The sequence below is a fragment of the Ptychodera flava genome, chromosome 18, assembly GCF_041260155.1.
Source record: "Ptychodera flava strain L36383 chromosome 18, AS_Pfla_20210202, whole genome shotgun sequence".
NCBI lineage: Eukaryota > Metazoa > Hemichordata > Enteropneusta > Ptychoderidae > Ptychodera > Ptychodera flava.
The window spans coordinates 27,574,466-27,599,189 of NC_091945.1; the positions used below are offsets into that span (position 1 = coordinate 27,574,466).

The following is a 24,724-nucleotide window of genomic DNA, read 5'->3' on the forward strand; positions in this document are numbered from 1 at the left end:
AACAAATCGACCTTGTCTTTCAGGTGAATGGCGTGTACTCAGCACAATGTATGACATAAACGTTGTGCCCAATGGTTGCCAAATTGGATTTAGTTTATCGTCAGTTCATTCGGAAGGCAAGTGACACCGATTTGAATTCGCATGAATTCACCGCATCTCCGATAAAATAACATCTATGTGATGAATTTCAATCCTACAGGGTTATTACTGAGTTCCCTTTGCTGATCATATCGTGCAGCCTGATGTTTAAATACAAATCGCCCATGCATCTTTCATTCGACCGAGCGTATCAATTGTCTTTTGAACGCAAATATCCCGGATGTTTATCTTCTTTCAAGGAACCCAACCAACTTTCACTAACATGCAGTAAAGGGTTAAATGCAAATACTCTACTTTCAGTTGGTTTCTAAGGGGACAATTTTTGTATGAATCACGTAAATTATGAAATTGTAGTCAAGTTCAAATCCAAGGAGCAAGTATTTGAACTTATAATCACTTTAGTTTCCAGCGTGACAATTATTTTGCCAGGCGTTCTGCACTTACAATGCAACTGAAAGTGTTCAGTCAATTACCAAAATGAATTTATCGACTCTGCAGTTACGTTAGCGAAACCTTTTTGTTCTGTCTCACATTGCAATCGCTTACATGCTCCCGATAAAAAAAAAAAACCCCAAAACACACAAAAAAACACTTGGAACATCGTTTCTTTTTTCTATGAATCCAAGACAGTCGAAATCGTCCATTAAGTAGGCCATTAAGTCATTCCCCTATCTGATTCTAGCTTGCTAGATGATGATAAGGATGCATTGAATTGTCGTTTCAAATACAGTATTCAGTAACGGAGTGTCTGACAAAAAAGCCGTTTCGTATATTAGCGAATTATGTGTATAATGTTGGCCTAAAGCTGCGCACCTTTCATATGGAATGTACTGCGTCATAGATAGATATGTCTGTGTGTCTACCTGGCTGTCTGTATGTCTATCTTGTCTGCTTGTCCGTTCGACTGTCCGCCTGTTTGTATGTTTGAATTTCTATGTCTGCCTGTCCCATGTCTGTCTCTGTGCGTCTCTTTTTGTTCACCTCCCTTTGAAATTCCCTGTCTATCGGCTAGCATTTTTTACGCCTGTCTGTCTCCAATACAATGGAGAGGGATAAAGACTAAGTTGCGGGATTCAAACAAACCTGTTGCGCCACGTGACTAATGTATCAACTAAGAATAATTTGTTTACGATGAATTGGACCGACATATGTTGCCAACGACACGTGTTGGCCATTTATATTGAATGTGGTTTTCATTTAGGTAGAATGCATCTCAGGGATATCATTTGGACTCTAAAATTTTTACAATTCTTTTCTGGTCACCGCTTGTGTGGGCGCATCTCGAAGCTTAAAGAGTACAGGAAGTTTTCGCGGTCTTTGCTGAAAATCGAAAATTTCATTTTTCCTTCCGTGTTAATACAGAGATGGCAGCCATTTTGAATTTCAAATGTCGGTTAATGTCATGAGGAAAATTGTTCTTTAGTACCAGACTTTGCCTAGTTACCGCGTGTTGTGTTCTTGATTTTGAAAGAGAATTGTTTTAAATTTTCCCTTAGAAACTTTTTAATATAAGCTGTAAGTCTTGTTGTGTCCAGGCGCATACCACCTTAACTCTTCACACCAATTCTTTTTTATGTTTCCATACGTTTCAGATACCTAGTGTCTGAGCTTTCTTAAAGTAGTACATACCTCGAAATTGAAGGAGTTCAACTTTTCCTTTAACTTTTCATGAGAGAACTTTAAATCAGTTCCATTCGAAATCAAGAAAAAAAATCAGGAGCCCCAAAAGTGGTTGGTAGGCCAAAAACGTATTATTATAAAAGTCAGAAAGTCAGAATATCTGTCCCAAGGCACATTCTACCTTAAACACGTAAACGAAGTTTTTTGAATTATTCCCGATTATTTTTGTTCTAATTTGAAATTCATATGTCGGGGAGATGACACATAAATTGCATAAGTCGATTTATGTCTAGACACGAGTGTCAGGCAAGACTTTGTCATCACTGACACAGGAAATGAAGTTAGCAAGACTATTCCCAAGTCCCTTCTTGTGTAAATTACTCCCTATTTCGATACATATGACAGATTATGCTAGCAACTCGGCATATTCTACGATGCGTCTCCCTGCTCGCGTTGAATATAAATTAGGCCAATCCGATCCATTGATGTACATTTCTTGAAATGACTTCGACCTATCAGCTCGCATCAGTTTTTGCTTCTCGTTGTATAACGCTGCGCATACTTTTCTCACATTGGAGCCTATACGTCATCTGTGAGAATCGTTCTCTGTTCGGTATAATCAAGCGCAAATGACAGAATTGATTTTAATGAGACACCCAGCTAGAGCCTTTTCGAATGGAGCATACAGATAACGAATGCTGAAATTTTAACAAGGCGCGACGCGAATGATTAACCGTCGTCCCGTCTCGACCGCACCCTTTGTGGAGAGCAAACGTCGACTTAACGTGATTTGATTAACGCAATCGAATCACGGCAACACGTTTTGTTGCAGGTGAAGATGAATTCGAATGTTCAATGAAAGCTAACTAACATGCTTACCATTTCATTTTATTTAAAATCACTTTTCTAACACAATTACAGTTGAGTAAATACATTACTGTGTTCGATTTTGTCTGGGTTACATGGTTTCTATTATTCACGTCACGCCTAAGTTTTTGTCCGCGACGGGACGAAAAGTCTTGGATCTTTTAAAGTTCTTTACCGCATGTTCGATATGTTTTCAACATGGCTAACGACGATGGATTATGAATTGTCTATTTGCGTCAAATCATTTGGCAGTGAATGCCAGCATGGCCGCAAAGCCGATGAAAAGACAGTAAAATTATGATTCATGTACTATGAATATTAATTTGCCACACAATGCAATGCAATGCAATGCAAAACAATGAAAAAGAATATAGTTTGATCATGGGGACATTTTATTACTGCTTCAGACTTGTTTCCATAAATTTATTTCAATTTTTGTCCGAGAATAGTACACCGTTATTATAGCATTATCATGCATATCGATTGGTTTTTAAATGTGATCCAATACGGCGGCCAAGCGGCTATTTTCTGCAATCGTGTTGCTCGCATAGGTACATGTACTACTAAACCACGAAATAATCGGTTTCCTTCTGAGGTGATACAGGGACCTTGGAAATGTGACAACATGACATTTCTAGGCCAGTGTTATAACCACATGATCAATATAGAGGCTAACGGGCGATTATTACCATGCCCTAAGGCGACGTTGCATCGATTTCCTACAAATTTAAATCAGAAAGCTGTGAAGAGAGTGAGCTGTATGACCTGAATGCACACATATCGGAACATTTCTTTCAGACACTGTACACGGACTTTAATCAAATTACTTTTAATTACAGTGAAACGGGTGGAGATGACGCTGTCAATAGTGACTTGTTTTTGCCCGTCAACGACCAAATTAGAATTCCAATCGATATGTAGGCCAGGGTACCTCAATAAAAATGTTAAACGTCTGGGCGGGGGAGGGTGGGGGGGGAAGGGTCGCTGCATAATAGTTGTGTAACGACTATTCAGGAGCGAATGATAATGGAACGAAGTTTGATAGAATCTCGGCCTAACAGCCTGGTTCATCATCTGAGGTATTATCCATCTGAGCAAAGAGATGACATTTGCGGAGTTCACCAGGATAACGAGGAAGATTCCATGCACTGTTAAGAGGCCTATTTACATGATGGATTGCAAAACGCACGGTCGTTAAGCTGCATTGAGTGATTGATACATCTAGAACTGCGCACAAGGAACATAATGTTGGCAATATTTATCGGGTTGAACAGTTCAATCATGTTCATATGGTCGCTATGTTATCATTTAGAGGCAAATAACAGACACATGTATCAGCCAAAGTGATGTCGCGACCTTTGTAACGTAGCAAGAAAGATAGGAATAAATCGCAAAGGCTATTATTGTGAGTCTAATCTATCAGCGGTTAGACAACACTGTTATTTAAAGCAATTGCGCTCATCACTCAAGCCTACTCTTGCTGCAAATCGTTTCCTCGTAATTATCCTAATCTATGTATCGATGCGTAATATATGTGAGTGTACATTACATTACATGTGCCATTGGCAAGGTTACGCTTCCCCGACTAACGTCTGTCTTTACGCGTCTCAATAAACGTACCCATTCCAGCTGCCGTGATCTGAACCATTCAAAAGAGAGGATATTTGTTAAAATCGCGGCGATTCTACGTCAGCAAATCATCTTTGAAAGGAAAAGTCTGCTTAAAATGTCGAACTTCAAATATTCTATAGATTTATTGTAGGTGTTTAGAAATTGTCAACTTTGTTTCAAAATGAAGAATGCTTCCGACTGTTGAGAGAGAGAGAGAGAGAGAGAGAGAGAGAGAGAGAGAGAGAGAGAGAGAGAGGAGAGAGAGAGAGAGAGAGAGAGAGAGAGAGAGAGAGAGAGAGAGAGAGAGAGAGAGAGAGAGAGAGAGAGAGAATCTGGTTTTGAAGTATGAAGAAAAGAACTCTGGAAAAGAAGCTCAAAATACATTTTGCAGATATTCAAAACAGTTTGTATTCAACACCGTGCCCGGGCACGCCATTATTTAGCTCTAAGGCTTACGTGTGTGTGAACCAACCACTCCATATTGTAATGGACGGGGGAGGTGTAGGCTACAATATCAAACACCTCTGGTACACATGCATATCTCTTAAACATACATGTTCACCACTTTTGAGTGTAAAAGTATATGACAAAACACACCCTGTGAAATCCATAACATTCTTCCCTTAAAAGTTAAAAAAGTATTTACATTTCTCTGCCTTATTGATTGTAAAGAGAAAACAAAATCGGGCATATTATATTCAGTTCACTCGAAGAGACATTGAACGATAGGACGATATAGAAACAACTGTTAATGTATTTCAATGACGCACAATCATGAATGTCTTCAACCCCGACTCAAAGACAAACCAAGAGGCGTCTTTTTTGCGACTCAAGTCCGAACCTGAATCTAGTTCAAATATTTAGTTAAATACGTCAAGCACAAGTAGTACAGCTGATATTCACACGAAGTGTTCTCATATAGACATTGTACTAGAGTCACCCTGGTTATCACGCACAACTCTATCACAGGGAAGGGGGATTGAGAATAGATAACGTGCGCGTTTGAAAGAACGCGTGGGATGACATCTCCGGGGAAGTGCGCTATGGAATAGACGCGGTATGGAGTTGTTGAGCTGTTTTTGAGCAGAAAGCAAAGCAAGTATTTACAATTCAGAGACGTTTCTAGTCAGGGAATTAATTTGTATCGAATTATATTTCGTACGTGTGCGGTTATGAGCTAGTCAAATCCTGCACATTGGCAGAGAATTTGGAGGAAAATTTACCTCTGATGTCTCCTAACTTACATCTGGAAATAAAGTAGACATCATCATGGGAAAGACGTACAAAAGAGCTGGAAATACGTATAGGTTATGCTTGTAGTGTCCCTATTGTGAATTACTGCCGAAACAGTCTGGGCATAAATCGAACGCATATTAAAACCAATTCTATGTCAACCAATACTGACCCAATGTTGATTTGAAACGTTCATTGAACTGCGCACGGTTCAGTTTATTTACCATAATTCAGCCCTGAACCATTTACGACCAATCGGCACGAATTCTATACACTACTTAGACTTTGGACTTCATTCGGCGGCACTCTCTTATATCCCAATCTATAAAAAAGAGATCTCCTTCTTATTTGACTCGATTTTATATGACTTTGATCACATAAACATGGAAAGGTAGCAAACAGCCTTGATGTTTTGTTCCGTAATCTGTTTAACCGAATGGCACATCGGCCAACTTTAAGAGCGTGTTTTTCTTGCCGTAATTCAAACAATAATCTCAATTGCTTTTCAAAGGAACTTCTTAACTTCAAGAAATTCTGACCTCCGCGAGCTATCAAATGAAATGCATTTTAAAAGCCTCCTTGTTTCCTGCTGATCGGGACGTTACTCGTATGGCCGATAACATGAAGTGATTCTTGTCAATCTCTCTACAGTTAACGGACTTTAATGGTCGTGACAAAGGTAAAACGTGGCCTTCCGACATCATATCAGCGTAATTTCCATTACTAGACATAGCTGAGAGCCTTTTAATGTACCCTCGCATTAACAGCGCCATCCTTAATGATGTCCCATCACTTAAATTTCATGTTTGTTGACAGATAGGTGCCGCGCAGAATGCATAGCGTGGCATTCTATGTGGCCTCGGGGAGAACGTAGCTGGTTTACACGCGCTGTCAATACAGCATGTCGAAATAAGAATAAGATGTCTCCAGACACTGTTATCGAACCAATTAGGACGGGTCCTAAAGAGGAGAAAGTGATCTCCCGACAAAAACAAGATGTCACAAAAGCTGTAGACTAAACGCAAACATCCAATGGGATGCCGGTAATTAGTCACGATGCAGATACCCATCGAGGTCACGCCGTATCTCGTTTTCCGGCGTTAATCTCTCGAGAGCTGCCGCTAATGAATTTGTCATTATGGTACGTCGATCGACTTGTTCTCAAACGTATTCTGTCTCTATCATACACCTGTTCGACCTTCAGGTTTGCGAAAGCTGTATGGGAGACACCAGGGTAATAATCCGGTGCCATACTCGCAAACGACCTGCGTATTGCAACATTTCATCTTCTTCGAATAGTTTTGTGTTTCTCCACAGAGAATGTGTAATCCACACGTCGATGAACAAAGTGGGGTTATCGAATACATTCCACTGATGCCACAAAGAAGACAAGCGTGGCACGCAGCTGGCAAAGGCGGGTCGTGGCAAGGTGCTCGTCGCCATTTTGGAGGGGCAAATTCGCTGTTAATGATGTTTTTGCGTGCATCGAAATATCTTCTCATAAGCAACTACAAACTTATTACTCATGTTTATTGTTTGTGATATGAGCGTCAAAGTAGGCTGCGGTTTCAGGTTGTCAGAGTACGAGTAGACTTTGAGTGATATCTGGTAGATACTATTAATATTACATCGTGTCCTTTATCGGTGTGTTTACAAGGTATCTTCTGATGACCATGTTTTTAGCATTTCTCAAACTTCTCAACAATAAACCTGTCTCATAAAGTGATAAAAGTTGCAAAAGTTGCAAAAAAATATGTGTTTCAATGTAGTAACTCAATGTTCCTTCTACCATGTAACCGTGATTGAATCGTCAGTTCAAAAATCTTAATGGCCTTTGATAACGAGGAAAAAATATGTGGAAATAATGTGGAAACATTTTTATTGAACATTCACAGATGGTTGAAAATGAATAATGCGTGGAAACTCATGGGCTTTGTATCATATATCCGTATCGGTTACGCTGCCATTTTAACATGTTTCCCCAAGATATTAATTGACGTTCGCAAAAAGAAAGTTTATCGAGATTTGTCAAAACTAAGATGAATTATATTCACAGCTTAATATATTTTAGCCATGAAAGCAAAACAATAAAAACGTTTTGTCGTTTTAAGCACAGTTGGCCCCTCGGGTTACGGAAATACTCAAAAAGACCATTAGCTCTAAGAAACAGATGCTCTCCTGCGTCAGTTTGGTATGGAGATAAATATATAGAGGACAGTGATTGCAAGAAGGTGACCAAATGTTTCTTAAATCACGCAATGCCCCCCAGAGTAGAGAATTAATACCAACAGTTCACTCTGTAGGCCAAAACAGTGCAGCTTTGCAAAAATAAAATCAAATGTTAAGTAATGTGTTTAATTCGTGACATTTTCCAAAAGTCCATAGTGTTACTGAAATACTTTCACTCTCTGTATGCTCCTCGTAACGGTTGATAGGACTGACTCAAATGTCGCATTCAGAAGAATTGTCCCTTTCCCACCGTCTTTCAAAGAAGGAAATAAATGGTGCAACCAGATGCCATAAATTGACGAAGATACCTTGTTCATATATGCGGCCCATATGAATTCAGTTCAATTCAATCGCTGACTATGTAGAAGAACCATCATATAACTGACATTTAGATCCAAATGATACAAGAAGAAATCGAATGAAATTTTTACAGTGGGCTGCTATGGTGCAGGTTAAAAGTGGGATTAACCTGGAAATGTCTAGCTTGATGTTAGCATTTTTGCCAGCGCAAGATCATTGTTGTGCATGGTACCATGATTTTCAATTGAAATGTCATTTCATCACCCTTAAATATCATACATTCTGACTTTATAATTGGCAATTTCTGCCTAAATGACCTGAAAACGCGTTATCAAAGTTTGGTGGCTTCGATAAAATATGCGTCCGATCACACTCAGTCCAATTGGATTTAGTATGGAACATTTAAAGGGTAGAGGTCGTCTTGTCTGCGGCTGCGCGTATGGGACACATAGACGGATCTGTTACTATTCACAACATATCCTAACATACCTTGTGCATATCCAAAATTGAAAATGGTGGTTGTACCAAATTTAGTAACAGCAGCCGAAGCAGCAACCAAAATTTATTTGGCAAAGTCTTGCAGTGATTAGAAAACTACAAAACTGGTGAACTATATATACATGTCTCAAATGCTGAATTTGCTTGGAATTAAATCCCTGATTTCCGGGAAGAGGCAATCTTTATCAACATGAAAGTTGCGCAGCCGTAGACGGGACGACACCCCTCCCATTAAATGGCTCTGACCGAATGTTAGATATCAGATGTTAGAAAATACTATGGGCACAGCGTTCTGTAGATTGAGGAACTGAACGGCCGATCCAATTACTTTCTGAGGAGACATTTCTCATATTAATGGCAAAAAATGCCCTTTAGCCGAAATTATGGAGGACTCGGGAATTCTTAGGGGTGTACTTTGCATGCAAATAATATTGAACCATTTGAAACTCTCGAAGTAAGATGAGAATATTCTCTTTCGATGGAACACGAATTGTATTTGAATCACGTTCTCAGTGAAATGGAGCATAGTTTTATATTCCATGTGCCTCTAGGTGATTATTTGAGCTATAGAATTTCACACCATTTTGACTAGATAGAGAATCCTAACGCATTTTGTTTAGGGGCCTATGCTTGTTTCCACTTTATCAATGGCAATGTTGTAGATAAGTGGTGATCGCCAAGATTTCTCTCAAATGTCTTTACGTGAAGAATTTTACGAATATGACTCGCAGGCTCTCTAGGCTAAGACTTCGGTAATTTCTCGATCACATTGAAACTCACAGCCCACGCTGGCTTTTTCGCTCAGCGGAGAAATCAGCGATTAGAAGTGAGATTGACCCGTGCCGTTGTTACGAGGTGCGATCAAACACGTGCGGTGATTTGCCTGGCACAGGGGTCCCTGTACCGCAGGCTAATAATACTGTCCCTTGCTCTCCGAGTCGTCTCCGGTCAGACATTTTGATATCGCAAAGTTAAGGAGATGAAGTTTTAATGTTGTGACTTAGGGCTTCTTTCCAGTCCGTTGAGCACAATAGCCGCTGAAGTCTAACGTGTGGCATCAGTGTTGCACCTTGATTACCCAAAGCGAAAGTCCGGGAATTCGACTACATGGTCACTCCGGCACCTTCCTACATCCATCAGAATTTATGGTTCATACCAACCGAATGTGTAAAATACAATTTATTTAAAAAAACAAAAAAACAAAAACATGAAGCAATGACATCTTTGATGAAGAAGTAAAGGTAGTCAATGGTAGTGTGTTTAAGTAAACGTCAATATTAGGATCGGGAAAATTAAAGGTATACTGTCACCTGTTCCAATTTTGCCACAGTTACCATGGAAAGAGAAAATCTAACCAATCACAGATTTTAAGTGGGTGGCCGCTTTTTAAAAGCAGCGCCCCCACATTGGCATTTTGAATACCAAGGAACGCCCCTTTGACCATATATGGGCATATTTAGACTACGGGTGACTGAGTGTATACCTTTAAATCTCAATCTGAAAAAAATCTACGATAAAACAGATTTCGAAAGGTAACCATAAATGGAAAATTTTAAGAGATTTGGGAAGAGTGGGAAAACACTTTTGTTATGAATTAGGTCGAAGCATGTCTAGGTTATCTCAAGCACCATGTCAAAGTGGCAAAGATTACATCGATAAAGCGCTCACTTGCGCTGTGTTGAGTTTATTGAGTTATGCGTACAGCTGTATCACTAGTATCAAGTGCAGATGTAAATCAAAAGAAATGTATTTCCTTTGATTCATGGCGCGAATTCAATACGTTGTTCATTTCGACCCTTCTGTAAACGGGTCATTAAATGTCATTCAGAAAGGTACGGGCATGCATTGAGATTTATTAGATTTTATATCTTGGCATGGCCGTTGAAATGTATGACTTCTCGCTTGGAAAATTCCAGGACAAGATGTAAAGTTCAAATACTACTTAGTATTGCTAATGAAACCAAGTCAGTCAGTCTCAAGTGCAGTGAAAATCACACTTTATGAACAGCCGAAAGCATCCTAACACCGTCGTTGCCGATATATATAGATATTGAAATCATGATATCTATTGGAGATAATGAATTTCATCAAGCTGCTGGGCTGCAGTTTTGCCAATAATCAATATCAGTGATTTACTGATCGTGTGCAAGTGTTTCAAGAGAAAGTTGTTGCATAAATTGCGACGTCGTATAACAGGCAATTCGATTGTGGATAGCCTATCTTCTTGCGACTTACTTTATAGAGATAATTCACTAATGTTATGCACGTAGTCAAACTATATTTCCATCCATTACTTAATCGACCGACGAACGTTCCATCCAATCGACATTTTATGACCAATCAACTTGAGAAAATAGTGCCAAGACATAACGGTGGCGTTTCCGTGTTACAAAATAATTAAACTGTATTACTTGTTCAGTCAGGTAGAGGTATTTTTACCCTCTCTGAACTTGCGCAAGTGATAATGTGAGTTAGCGACGCATTGCCATATAAGCTTAAATTACGTGATTATGTTCGTGATCAGGCATCGGTTACGTTAATTTATGTGCAGGATATCACAGCTCTTGTGAGAATGATTTCTTCTCTCCTGTAGATTGAAAATTTCTTCAATATTTAAACTCTCTTTCGAAAAGGTAACCTCTATCTTGATTATGCATCATAATCGTTTGATTCCCCGTGGAATATGCCACTTTTAATTTTATTTCTGGTTAGCACTCGGTGTAATATGTATGAAAGTCATGAAGGGACATTTTTGGAAGAAAAGATAAATAGAATAAATATTATCTCGCGCGCACAAGCTGCTTCCTTGTGCGGACTAGATACTAATTCGTGCGCACGTGATACTATCTCGTGCGCAAAAGATAGTTTCTCGGGAACATGAAATCACATGCGCACAAACTATTATCTCGTGGGCACGAGACAATATTTTTTTTACTCCCCAAAATGTGCCTTATGGGTTTTCACTGGTATGCGCCTCGAAAGTTAGGGACATTTGCTCAAACTTTCGTCGATGAAGCTTTTAACTGTTCTCTTACCAAATCGAGAATAAAATCAGGGATCGCCTTGGAAATGTTGGTACTTGAGGAAGATTTGTAAAATATTTCCCTGTGTTAAGTCAACGGAGCGAAATTAAATTTACGATGTTCACGAAAGTAAGACTGTAAAAACTTTAATCACTCCAAGAGCTTCAAAATGAGCCCCCACAATTTGTAGACCAGAAACGAATAAGAATCCGTCCCCAAGGCGCATTCTACCTGAAATTCCCAGCTGCTGCATGTTTTATGGAATTTAAATCGCTGATAGACGTTTTATAATTTCGAGGAGATATAACTTGTGCCGCCTATTGCACTGTCAACTGCCTTTACTCTACCTTTATTCTAGCTTTATCATGCATTGTAGGCGCCCGATCTGAACCACATGCCCTTCTTGCTTCTCGCTCTGTTTACTCATCCAGAAGACCGTTCGACTGCCCTTTAACTTTCCCACACCCATATCCGTGTTCAGAGGTCCAACTGTGACATTGAAAACAATAGGAATGTGCTAAACGTTGATTTTCAAAAGGTTACGGAGGAGGGAGACTGGGTTTTCAGAAACGTGTTTGGAAGGACTATCACCATCTGTGCCTCCTGTTGTATTAGGAAAACAGTCACTGCATTCTGTCCTCCCTGAGGGCGACGCTCAGTGCTGTTTTGTTGGCACATACGTTCCACATATTACCTGTAGAAATTCTGACTACGTAGTCACACAGAGCTGACATGCTTTGAACACGAAGACATTAACTTGTTTGATAGTTCATGGAATGATTGCGAGGAAAATCTCTACAAACATACGGACACAATTTTAAATAATCGTGTTTGGCAACTTTTATGCATGAAAATAACATTCAACTTAAAGTTAGCATTCTAGTAAAAGTAAACTGTACCAGTAATTGAATATACAAAGACATGGAGATAGTAGGGAACCCTGGAAGCAGTACGGACTTTTTGCAGCAGAGAGAGAGAGATAGGGGAGAGACAGAGAGAGGGGCAGACAGACAGACAGGGCGGACAGACAGAGACAAAGACGGATAGAGAGAGACAGAGAGAGAATAGAAGCTACAGAGACAAGTTAGGAAATGATTACATCACAAAATGCCAATGTCACTGTAATTAATGTTTACCAGCGAACCAAGTTAAACATTAAAAGGAATGTCCATTAGTTGAGCCCAGCATCCAAGGCGCCATCCGTTCGTCTTCCCTGCCAGCTACTCTCAGTGCATCATTTTCATGACAAATGTACTCTACGGTGTCTATGTCACACGCTAGGTGTGCGTGGCAACGGAACTTTATACCGTTTGATTCTTTCGTCAATCCCTGGATGTCCTTCCTGTGTTTTCTACTTTCATTATCGTCCTATGGGCGTCTTACATTTCCGACTCATCACCTGTGGCGGTTGTTTTTTGCGACTGAAGTGCCACTTATTAGTCCTTAAGTTACGTTGGGTAGCGTACTCTAAAGTTGAAACCAGCGCAATGATATCAACCACGGAGGCGCCTTTTGTGTTTGCAATGAGTGGACTTCACTTTTTGCGAGATTTCTCATTTTCTCATCTCAGGGGGGAGAAGAACTCTTGGTCGTCGGCAATATCTTCTCTGCAAAAATGCAATCGTACAGAAAAATCGAATGTGATGAAAAAATTTAGAGAATAAAATTGAACTGATGATGAGAAGATACTGTTTTGTCAGGATGTAATGATGGCTGTGACAATGATGACGACGTTGATGGTGAACGAAGCGCTGATAATGAGTGTGAAATACACAGCGGACCAGACAGCGGATCAGACAAAAGATATTCAGCAATCCAACCTTTCAAATATTAAACCGGTATACCTTCTTACACGTCATCCGATATATGACTTAAACATAATAAAATATGCATGTTACCCAATTGTAAATCACAAACTTTTGAGAAAACATGAAACAAACAAACAAACAAATGTTTCGCGGTCTCCCCAATGGACAGTCAGATACACCTAGTTTATGATCTAGTTAACCGAGTTCAATTTTACTCCTATCTGGAGAATTAATAGAAAGACTTTACAGTCAGAAGGCCTCGAGTCTTAGGTTACTTGGAAGTATTCAAGCAAGCTAGTGCGAAGATAATCGATTTGACAGAACAGGTGTCATTTCTCCCCGAAGCCATGTCAATAGTTCAGAATACTCTGTCGTTTACTACATATTTGGAACATTTTGTTTTATTTGTAAGTATTCCTCCGCCGTTAATAGCAGAGTGTGTGGCTCTAACCTCTTGACGTTATTTTATTGTGAGAATGGACGTTTTCGATGAAAAGTTACACATGCTCTCATACACACGGTTATGGCGACAGCATTTGGTAAGGATAGCTATCCCAGTGAAAATGTAATCGTCGTTTGTCAACAGACGAACGAGCATTTTTTGGTACAATAGATGTACAAACCAGATGGTAGCTGATTTCAGAGCCGAGTCTATGATCGTAAAACCAAAGTATAGTGCACAGGTGTATATGTAATGTTTACCAATGAAGGTTTTGTTGATCTGTTTTAGATGATAAATATTCATATCTTACCCTTGCCTCTGGAATACATCGATACCTTAAACGAAAATGTAGAATTAAAATATGGGTAAAGAAATTTTACCTGCTAATGGTAGAATTTATTACTGGTGCATACTTTAAGAGTGTATTGTGAAACATTGCATCATATTGCGAGCAGCTGTGCTTTCGTTTCTATCTTTTAGTGAGGACTACTCTCAATCTTTGGCGCTATGGAAATGGAAAGGTTCAATGAGAATTCCATTTCCTGCTACATTTTATCGATCTGTTGCTACAGTTCATGGCCTCGGCTCATCGCATCCATCGTGTACGATTGTGGTTTTGGCTTTATTCCTTGTGAAAATGTCGAACTTCTCAATGATTCAACATAACCCTTGGAACTATTTCAATGGAAACCTCTTTAAACCACAGCAGTGACATTGGATCGGAAATCTTGATCGCATTATCGTTTCGGAGTCGGACCAAGCAGGCGACAGGAGAAGTTACTCAGTCAAGCGGTGTCATGTATCTGTACTCTGAGGACAGTTGTAACGTGATAAGAATATCCTGTGCAGCCTATATTTTAGTCGCTGAAACGTAATAACTGCACTGATCGCATCATAGGCACAAAATTGGCTTTGTTAGGGATACCTCTTACTAAAATTTTATAGTGAGTAGCAACAAGTGAACCTAAGAAACGACATCTTGTCTTTTGAGTACCGGTCGTAAACATGGTCGAGATAATGAAGTAAGCTCAATGGCGTGATGGAGAGACTGTAATTAGTGGCATCTTGCCAGCATATCGTGAACGATGATTGATGCCGTAGAGCTTGTAACTCTTATGAAGATTTCCGGGTAAGACATCGCTTATTAGCACAAAAGCTGCTGTAAAAGAGATTCTCTGAATGCTGAGCATTTTAGGAGTCATAAGGTAGATGACGACACGTGACATACAAATATGACACGTCTGTTTGTGGAATGATGAGTGACAGCGTTCCTGGATTTAACTTATAATAACAATTTGGCGGTTTTGCCGCATGACACTAATTTTTTGTCACTTCGGGTCAATCTTGACGGATGTAGCATGCTAGCATGTAACGCTTACCCGTTCCGGACACCTTGCACTATCGCTAAGCGGTGGTTCAAGGTGACTGTATTACGATTGTCTTTTTCCGTTTGTTTGAATTGCACATCACACAAGTCCCAGTACATTGTACATAACAGAACGAAAATTAACGTGACAAAAGTACAATCACACATGGTTTCTTGGACCTGGTATCATAAAATGATTTCTTTACCTTGAATGATACTGATATGAGACCTGTTTTGAAGTCATATTGACATCGTCTCGCAGATGGTACTTAGCTCGTGCAGAAGAACTGGATAGCTTTGTGTAAGTACCAGAAATAACAAAAGACGCGCAAAGTCATTACAAAATCTAAAAAAGCAAGAATATCATGAAGAGGTACATGACTAAACACCCTCTCCTTCATCCCGATCGTTTTTGTAACAGTTTTTGTAGGTTTTGATGTTCACCACTAGCGAAGATAAAGAATGTACGGATCACCAACTAAATTCGATTCAATTGTAAATGAAAGAACTGGCACTGCCCAGGGCAGTTCTAAAAGATAATCAACTTATTACAAATGTTGGTCGCGGATAATAACCTCTCCGAGCTTTTTCATTATCCTTTGTTCTCCGCGTTTTATTTTGTACATTAGGTCGACTGTAACTGTTCAGGCGATGTGTCTTAAAGTTCCATTAGCTGTATCTTCTTGCGATTTTTCCGTTAGTTTTGATTGAAATGATCACTGGCTCATGTTGAATAGCCTGTCAAATAACAGAGAATTGCATATTATTCGGAAACATTACGTGCCCTACAACTAAATAACACGTGATTTTACAACGAAAATTTCAATTTTTGTCCGTACAGAAATACAAACTCTGTTGACACGCGGATTGCAACGTAGGCATTCTTCTGCACCTGCGCGAGCCATTTACAGCAATTTCAAAATAAATATTCATTACTTATGCCCGGCACTTACGTCGTAGTCCATTGTCCGAGCACGTTGCGTAGCCAGATGTCTGGCAATCCTCGACGCAATGTTGTTTTGATCCCGCAATAAACGTGAACTTGTACATCTGGCGTGATCGCGGCGTCACCATATCTGCGTTCTCCCCAGCACGCTGAGCATGCCAGACGTCAACAAATGAGCTCGGAAGGGCAACACGTTTGAACAAAAATTAGCAGTTTTATGTGGCTATAACATCACTAATCATGTTTGTTTCTTAGTAAAACAACATTTTGCGACAAATATGAGCCTCCAACATGGAATTTTCCGAGGTAAAAAATGGTCAAAAGTTACAAATAATGGCCCTTTAAGTATAGTAATCTTGTTGTAATAATAACTGATAAGATACAACGACTGGTCATTTTCGTAAGTGAGTTCATTTCACCTTTAAGGTACTATGCGCCTCGAAAGCGAAAGCCTTAAATTTTTGCTCAAACTTTCCTTAGGGAATCTTTCAATCGTTCTCTTTCAAAATAAAGAATAAAAATCAGGGGTCACCGTGCAAATTCTAGCATTAGAGAAACAAATTACCAAAGATTTACCGATATTTGAAATTCGAAATGGCCGCCATCCCTGTTTTAACTCTATGAAGCAAAATAAAATTTTCGATTTTCGATTTTCTACAAACTAAGCTAGTAAAAGTTTTTCTTTCTCCAAGAGCTTCAAACTGAGAGCTTACAAGTGGTAGATCAGAAAAGAATTGTAAAAATTTGAGAGTCCGAATATCTGTCCCCGAGGAACGATCTACCTTAAACGGATATTCGTACACTCAAAATATACCGACTCATTATCTTCCACATCCGGTAAATGTGTAAGTCGTTTCAAAACTATGAGCATTATGTGTGTTTGATATATAACAAGATTGAATCCCTCTTAAGTTAACATTGATGACCCAACTTGAATCTCGTCCGTCAAATTGTCAGATATGGTAAACATCATGAGCATTTGGCACACACGGTGTCGCTCACGTTTTGTTTGACTGTGCAAAGATCAAGTAAATTATTATGCACTTTCTGGCCCTTTTACACTGAAATTGAATGATCTTTTCACGCCAATGATTGTATTTTCCCAGGTTAATGTATCGATGGAGCACACGTCGTGCAAAAATCGAATGTCTGGGATAGCTCAAAGCCTGAACTCAGGGGGTAAAATAACGCCGTCTTTCTTATTAACTCTCATCGACCGGATTCATTTTCGATTTGCGCAAATGTCATGATTTGCCATGCCCTAAGGAAAGCGGTAATTAGAACGGCCATAGTATGGGTGCAATGACGTTGAATACCGCAAGAAATGCAGCCAGGCGGAAAGGTAGTCAAGGTACGCTTGCGCACAAGCGAAATCTGTGTCGACTGCTGTTTTAATCAACATGCACTGTTGAACCGTCGGAATACCGTTCATTATGAAAAATACTTAAAGTCTAATTTTACTAGGCTGAAGAAATTCAACCATTGTAATTTTTGTAACATTTTGAATCAGTGCAGCGTTCATTGTAAGTTATATCCCCCTTTTCTTCATGCCATTTCACAATCAAGATAAAAACCCTAACAATGTGCCGCTAATTATATACCTTGAAGAGCGGAAGGTTCTTAGACATAGCAAACTACTTCACACCAGCTGATGGGCCTGGCACGCCAGGCAAGTTAATAATTAAGCCTGCTCATTTCGAATTCTCCGACAGATTCAGCTTTTCATGCACAAGTGGAGCGGATTGGTGATTCGCAACCGGTTACTTACGTTCACCTTGGAATATTTTGTTCAAAGCAGTTCATCCGATGATTTCTTTGGAGAACGGGAGTAATGACTGCTAGAATTTGGATTCATAATGCCTATAGGTCGAGGTTTCAAATGAACCTTCAGGTCTCTTTACGGCGACTCCCATGAATACAGGCGTGTGCGTTTTGAACACGTCTTCGACTGTACACTTGACGGATTAGTATTTGTACAGCGTAAAGGACGCGGCAATACATACCACTTTTTTCATTATGAAAGTTCACGAGACATGAAGCTTTGACGAGACCTCTTTAACAGTGATAGCGCTTTTTGTACCGATTTCTTCCTCATTAAGTCGACTGAAATGACCAAGGAACAAGATAAGAAAATTTTACTAGTCCTTTACCATTGACAAAATTGATGAGACATTTTTCTTTCCTTTTCTACCCCAACCTCATTTGTATGAGCCTATTATCTGGACAATCATAGTGTTATTACAGAGTTAAAAATACCTTCTCTTTCCTTGAAGAATTTTAAGGGTATAGAAGGATGGCGGCAATGTACATCGAATTTATTAACTTCACTCCCTTATGTTGCGTGTATATGTTTTAGGGACAGAATGACGATGAGTTTATTGAACATACCGATAGCGACTCGGAGAATAAAACACGCTGCACGCTTCAAGTGACACGGGCGATGGCCTGAAACAAAATCAACTTGTTTTGTAAAAAAATATAAGAATTAAGGACGGGATAATAGCAAAAACAGTAGCATGGATTCCAGCTGAGGAAAATCTGGTACCCTACCAACTCAATTGCAGTAGATATTCAAACAAGGCATCATCAATTGTCAATCAAAGACGCAAGACTTAACGTTCCTTGGTAGGTCGTTAGAATCATAACAAAGTAGTACGGGTCTCTCGCTTGTCATCGAGTCACTAGATAGAATCCAAGTAAACTTCACGCCAAACGATCAGAAGGTACTTTGCCCAAGTGTTTCATTTGACCAAATCTCGATCGACTGATTTTTTATGCCGTTTTACTCTGCCTTATGTTCTCATCGTCTGCCATTACAAGATCGGCAGAATGGTCGATTCGTTTAGACTGTGAGAATTAACGGTCAAAATCAATAACATTTACGGAAAGTACAATTACGACACTCTAATAGGCTGAGACGAAATGTCCCACACGAGTTAATAATGCCTGTCTCCGGCGGGCGAGAGTGCGACAGAAATTCCATTGATTTTGTATTACATTGTAGACAAACACTTTTGTAATATGCAATATTTTTTCTCACGACGTCCCTTCAATACTTGCGAAAATTGCAGTTTTTGTATTCCATTGTAGACAATCACCTTTGTAATGTAATCAATGACTTTCTATTACATGTAATTCCCCTTCGAAAAATAAAGCCCTCATTCTTCCCTACATCAAATGCTTTGAGAAAGATGCTCATACTCATGTGTGTTTTCTTCTCACTGCTTAATACCTTCAAAATCATTACGTGATAATCATTTTTGCTGTGCATTATGTGCTCAAGGTCCACATATGTAACTGATTGGAGTATACGCAAAACCCGTTCACTTTGATGTGTGCCGTCTGCTAGTGCTATAGTTCCAGTTTTACAGTACACATCCTCCCTTTCGTCAATTAATACGTATGCCGTGACATGGAGACGGCGAATGACCAATGAGCATTCGTCAAACGATAATGTATTTAACGCTCGCTATAATAGCGGATGTTAGAACGTAACGACCCCGCATTGGTGCTCGCTCGCTCCAAGCGTAGTGGGGACATGATAATATTTGCACTCGGTCCCTTCAATACAAACGAAACTTGCAGTTATCTTATTTTCTTGTACAAAGTATCATTGTCAGCAATTTTTTTTCTCGTCGAAAAATATTATTCCTAATCATCTACATGAAATGCTCTGCGAAACATGTTCATATTGATATACCATCTCACAGCTTTTATACCACTAAAGGCATTACACAACAATATATTTTGCAATAGGTATTTCAAAATAACCATATTGCGTCTTGCTTAATTTGATGCTTATGCCACCGACAAGGAGTACACATTGAAGTTTGAAGTGTGTCGTCTGCACACGCTGTGGGTCCGGATTTACGGTACACAACCTCACATTCGTCAAACAATACCTATGCTTAGAGCGCAGGGACAGCGAATCACCAATAAACATTCATCAGACAACCCACACTAGTGTTTCCACACCCTAAGTTTACCAGAGGCGTGAGACACAAGTGTTTGTCCTCTCTTTTTATCAACGCACTCACCGGAGCACAGCGACCGCACGCAGAAGAAAACATTTTGACTCGATTAAAAGGTGTCATTGTCAAGTAATTTATAAAAGTACTTCGCTTAGGCTCGATAACGTAGTTCATTACTTTCGTCGAAGTGCATCTCATATTCAGAATGTGTTTCGGATGCGCCACATTCAGATGTGTTTCGGATTAAGCATTGCCATGTAGGAGCTGTTTCGGCTCTTTGTCGATATGGTAAAACCTTTGTAGTGATGCTTACGCATCAAGCTTTGTTGGAAATAGATGTAAACGACTAGTGTAAAATCTCAAAACTGAGATACTTGAGTCTCGCTATGACAAATATAATTTTGCCATTTATTTGTCATAAAGAGACTTTGTTATAAGAAAACAAATACCTTAGTTGGGATCATGGCACACTATTCTCCAGATATGCCCCGTTGTTACAAATATCCCACTCACCTTCATTACAGGAACAAAAACTGCAAGCATTGTCAACATTACGTTTATTCCATAAAACATAGATTTCAGTGTCTATCCATAAAACAATAAAAATGGTACATTTGTTCTTCTTTCCCTTCCTCAAGTAAGTTTCAAGACAAAGCAGAAACCGTACAAACACTACACGTTTTGTACAATATACACTATTTCTGTTGACCAATGAATTATTAGACTCCGGACTGGAATTGACTTGTCAGCACTAACACTGGGTACAGATACAGGTCGTATTTGCATACGTACAGGCTACATGGAAGAGTTGAATACCAGGCTTTCGACATGGGAGTAGAACAAGAGACTGTATTCTGTACCTACTTAGAAATACATCAAAGTTATAACCGATAACTCATACATTGATTTATTAAAGTAACAAGCCATCAACAACAGAAAAAACAGACGAAAAACGGAGAAAAAAAATACTGTAATATAGATGTGAAGATAGGGCCTCTAACTGAAATCAATACTCGAATGATGCTAAATGGACCGCGAAAGATTAATAGTTGATATTTTGCGGGATTTAAGAACGTTGGCACCATCACGTCTCATTCCCTCGACTGGTTTCTCTGTAAGTCCGTTCTAAATCAAAATAGTTGGTGGTGAATCATCGAGACAGATCGAGCCAACATCAAGAAGCGCTCTGCACTATTAAATGGAAAAATTTTAATGTTATGTTTTTCTTGTTTTCCACCAGTGTTTATCCTCTGTGCCTACGGAAGAGATGTCCGTCAACTCTTGCTCAGTGCCTCTGAATTAGACATGTTAAACGGCGAGTACTCCTTCCTCTCGATACAAGTTCTGCTGGATGCCCGCTTTGGCAAAAATGTCGGCACGGATGACACTGACGATGAGGAAGCGATACAAGCATTTGAAGGTAAACATTTTCATAAATCCTTTTCCGAGGAACACTTGTTTCTAAGCACTTTTTTAACCTGCAGCGTTAACTAAGAAGAGGGTGCTTTCAACCTGGGTGATTTACGGTGTAATATTTAATATATTAAGTACATCCATCTGACGTCATGCTTGTACTTGCCCAAAATGACAAAATAGGATATATGAGAAATCATGTTGCGCACTATTAATAATCGTATATAAACTATGTACTGCTCAGCGTGCAATTTTTAAGTTCATTTGCGGACGCCCCCTAACCGCCAGCGGAGCGGAGCAGTTCATTAAAGGTTACTTAAGTTCGGACTTAAAATTTCCTCTACCCATGACAAATGAATATTACAGGTATAAGTCATGTTTATAGAGTAATGTGGCGTAGTTTAAGTCAATGTACAGTCTGGTGATATGCGTATTCATTGCTGAATTAGATTAAGGGTTCTAAATATGATTTTGCGAACGATTTGAATTAGATACCTTCTGTTGGTAAACAGATTCATAATATTGAAACCGTGATAGGAAGTTGAAGCTACAGTATGAGTCCCAAACAAATTTTGAAATATACTAAATTCAAGTCCGTGTTTGCAAATTTGACGGCAACTTTTGTATCAACATTTTGAATGAAACTCAACAGAGCACGGCTCCAAATACACACGAGCTCTCATGTTTAGAAGAGGCATTTTGCAAGAACCACTCTTTGGATCAAAATAAGATTAAGCATAGTTTTTTTTGTATTTGTTTAGCGCGTTACCTCCGTAATGTATGTAACCAGTAACTTCATTGCATAGTCTTGTCATGCTGGAACAAATAATTCGATTTGGTGACATGGCAGCAGGTCATAGAGGGGTACCTTAGCGTAGTCTTCTTAAACATGAGATAATGCAGTGTTTAATCTGAGTCAAAGACGTATATTAGGCAACTTGAAGACTAAATCTGCGTTGTAGGTAGGTATTTAAGTGCCTGAAGTCAATCAAAACCGGGAAACATATTCAATATTCCATCTTATAGTAGATTCCTTTCTAGGTTGTCTGACAGTTGCTAGGCAACGGATCGATTTTCAAGGATAATCTTCCTTTCCAATCTAAGTTCGAGTCTTGCATGTTGTACTTGACTTGTCACGGCTCCGCGCTCGGAAGTGAGAGATCCCGACAATTACGATGAAGTTACCACGGTGACCGCTGTTAATGGCTTAGAGCAGGAGAGAGCCAGCGAGAGACTGTGCTCCACATCCGCTTGATGAGGATGCTGTGACGTCATCGTTATAAAGTGGAAAACTTGAGAGGAAGGGGAGTATTAATATAAGAACCCAATATTAACCCAATATTATTAGTTAGGCGAAAGTACTTCGTCATTTGTACAAAAAGCACTCAAATTGTGTAGAGTTCCAATAGTTCAGTCTCTCAGTATAAAGGGGTCATTCTTACACGTCCACCGCCTCCTTTATTCCCCACCACTGCCAGTGTAATTGCTCTCCATTAATACTATAATCAATTCTTGTTTTTCTATTGTTGAAGCGAAATATGACCACTTGACCGAAACATTTTGAACAAATGGGCCCATGCAAACCCCAGTTTCAAGTAAACTTTCTTCTTATCAATGAACCAACCGATTGATCGCTTCAAAATGTAAATAGCTGTCTATTTTCTGATATATTGTACAGCTCTCAAAATGAACACAAATGTATTGTGTAGGCTTTAAGTGCTTTTGTCATTAGAAAGATTAAACCTAGCTGAGTAATGTTAAGGGATTCAGGGTGAGTCTGTATATCAACATATATTATGAACGAGCTACAGTCGCGTAATGGTACCACCGCTGGGCAGAGGTTCAAGGTGATCCTGTTGTTATTTTACGCTTGTTTTATGGGCCTATAGAATTATTCATTTACCTTGAATGATACTGTAAGGTTATTCACAAAACACCGGGATTTATGTCTGATTACATCGTGCAGCGGAGGTATTGTCCGAGACGCGTAGCGTCGAGGACAAGCCGAAGCGTACGATGTACGAGGACATAAATCCCTGTATTTTGTGAATAACCTTATTATATTATACACCTTTTTAGTCCAATTTTACCGCGAAAAAGTCAAAATTAAAGCTTTTTTGGGATGCCCGTCCCGCACTGCACTGAGCGACCGCGAGCAAACTGAGAACGCGTTCAGCGCGTCCGCTAAGCGCACAGAACGAAATTTCAAACCCGCGCAGCGCAGTGTACGTGATAGAAATTGTAGGTCAGCAGCATAATTTCACTCAAATTTACAGGTTTTTGATTCACCACTACTAACATCGTGAAGTACTGAATGTTTAGAAGTATATTTTTGTTAAATATTTAAAATCATCTTTCTTTTTTCTTCGCGCTGACGTAAATGTGTTTTGAGGTCAAAGGTCAAACAGCGTCCAATAACACAAAAGTTATTTTACTCCGCGTCAAAGTTATTGGACTCCGCCTTCTCTGATACCGAAACTTACTGTACGACGAAATTCTTTACGTTAAAGACTCAGATGTATAACAATGATTATTATTGGACTTGTTTTGATGTCATATCGCAGTACATAATCTCAGCTAAACCGCCTCCACGCTTGTTGTTGCAGAGTTGATGTATCACTTTCAAAGTGAGTCAGTGTTACACAGATTTTTATCATATGAACAGTGATAACCAGGAATTGTCATCGATCAGTGTGCCACGAAAAATCATGTGTGGACTAAATCTACCCTAGAATACCATCGAAAGTAGCTTTGTTTTGCGATGTGATCATATATTGTTTTTGTTCATATTTTGTATGTACTTGTCTTAGGGCTGGCATATTAATTTATTGAAAACACTTACAATCTTAAATCATCTTGTGATGCAAAGACAGTTGAAGCAACGCAAAATGAACGCCCCATAACGAATCCCCACTAATGCAAAATAGTTTCGTTATGCGAAGTTGCTTCATCCCTTCCAAAAAGTGCATTAAACGAAGTATGAAAGCAGTAGATGAAAGTCAGACTTTTTTTTGTCTGGACAAAGCGTGCCCGACGCTTAAGGACAGTAAGTCCGAGCTCACGTAGATAGCAAGGCTTTCCGTATTCTCGATGTCTTTCATCTCAATAGCTGGGTAGAAAAACAGATTATCAACTAATCTATGCAGTTCGTCGTCAGCCTCTGCGGGCTAGTTATCAAGTATTGAGCCCGGCTCTTGACTTGATTGTCGGTCTTTCCATCTCCACTGCAATGTTCCCGGGCCATGTTTTCAGTAGTCTCCGGGGACAAACTCGGGGCCATTCGAAGATTTTACAGCAG

The 24,724-nt window shown here is 39.4% G+C and overlaps 1 protein-coding gene across 2 annotated transcripts in view; it reads left to right on the forward strand.

Moving 5' to 3' along the window:
• Nucleotides 1–24,724, forward strand: part of LOC139117290 (atrial natriuretic peptide receptor 1-like) — a 77,996-nt gene that overhangs the window by 24,986 nt on the left and 28,286 nt on the right. For both annotated transcript variants that reach the window (XM_070680262.1, XM_070680261.1), the window contains exon 2: nucleotides 21,254–21,433. In XM_070680262.1, coding sequence (XP_070536363.1) covers nucleotides 21,254–21,433 — 180 coding nt within the window. The remainder of the gene's footprint in view (nucleotides 1–21,253; nucleotides 21,434–24,724) is intronic.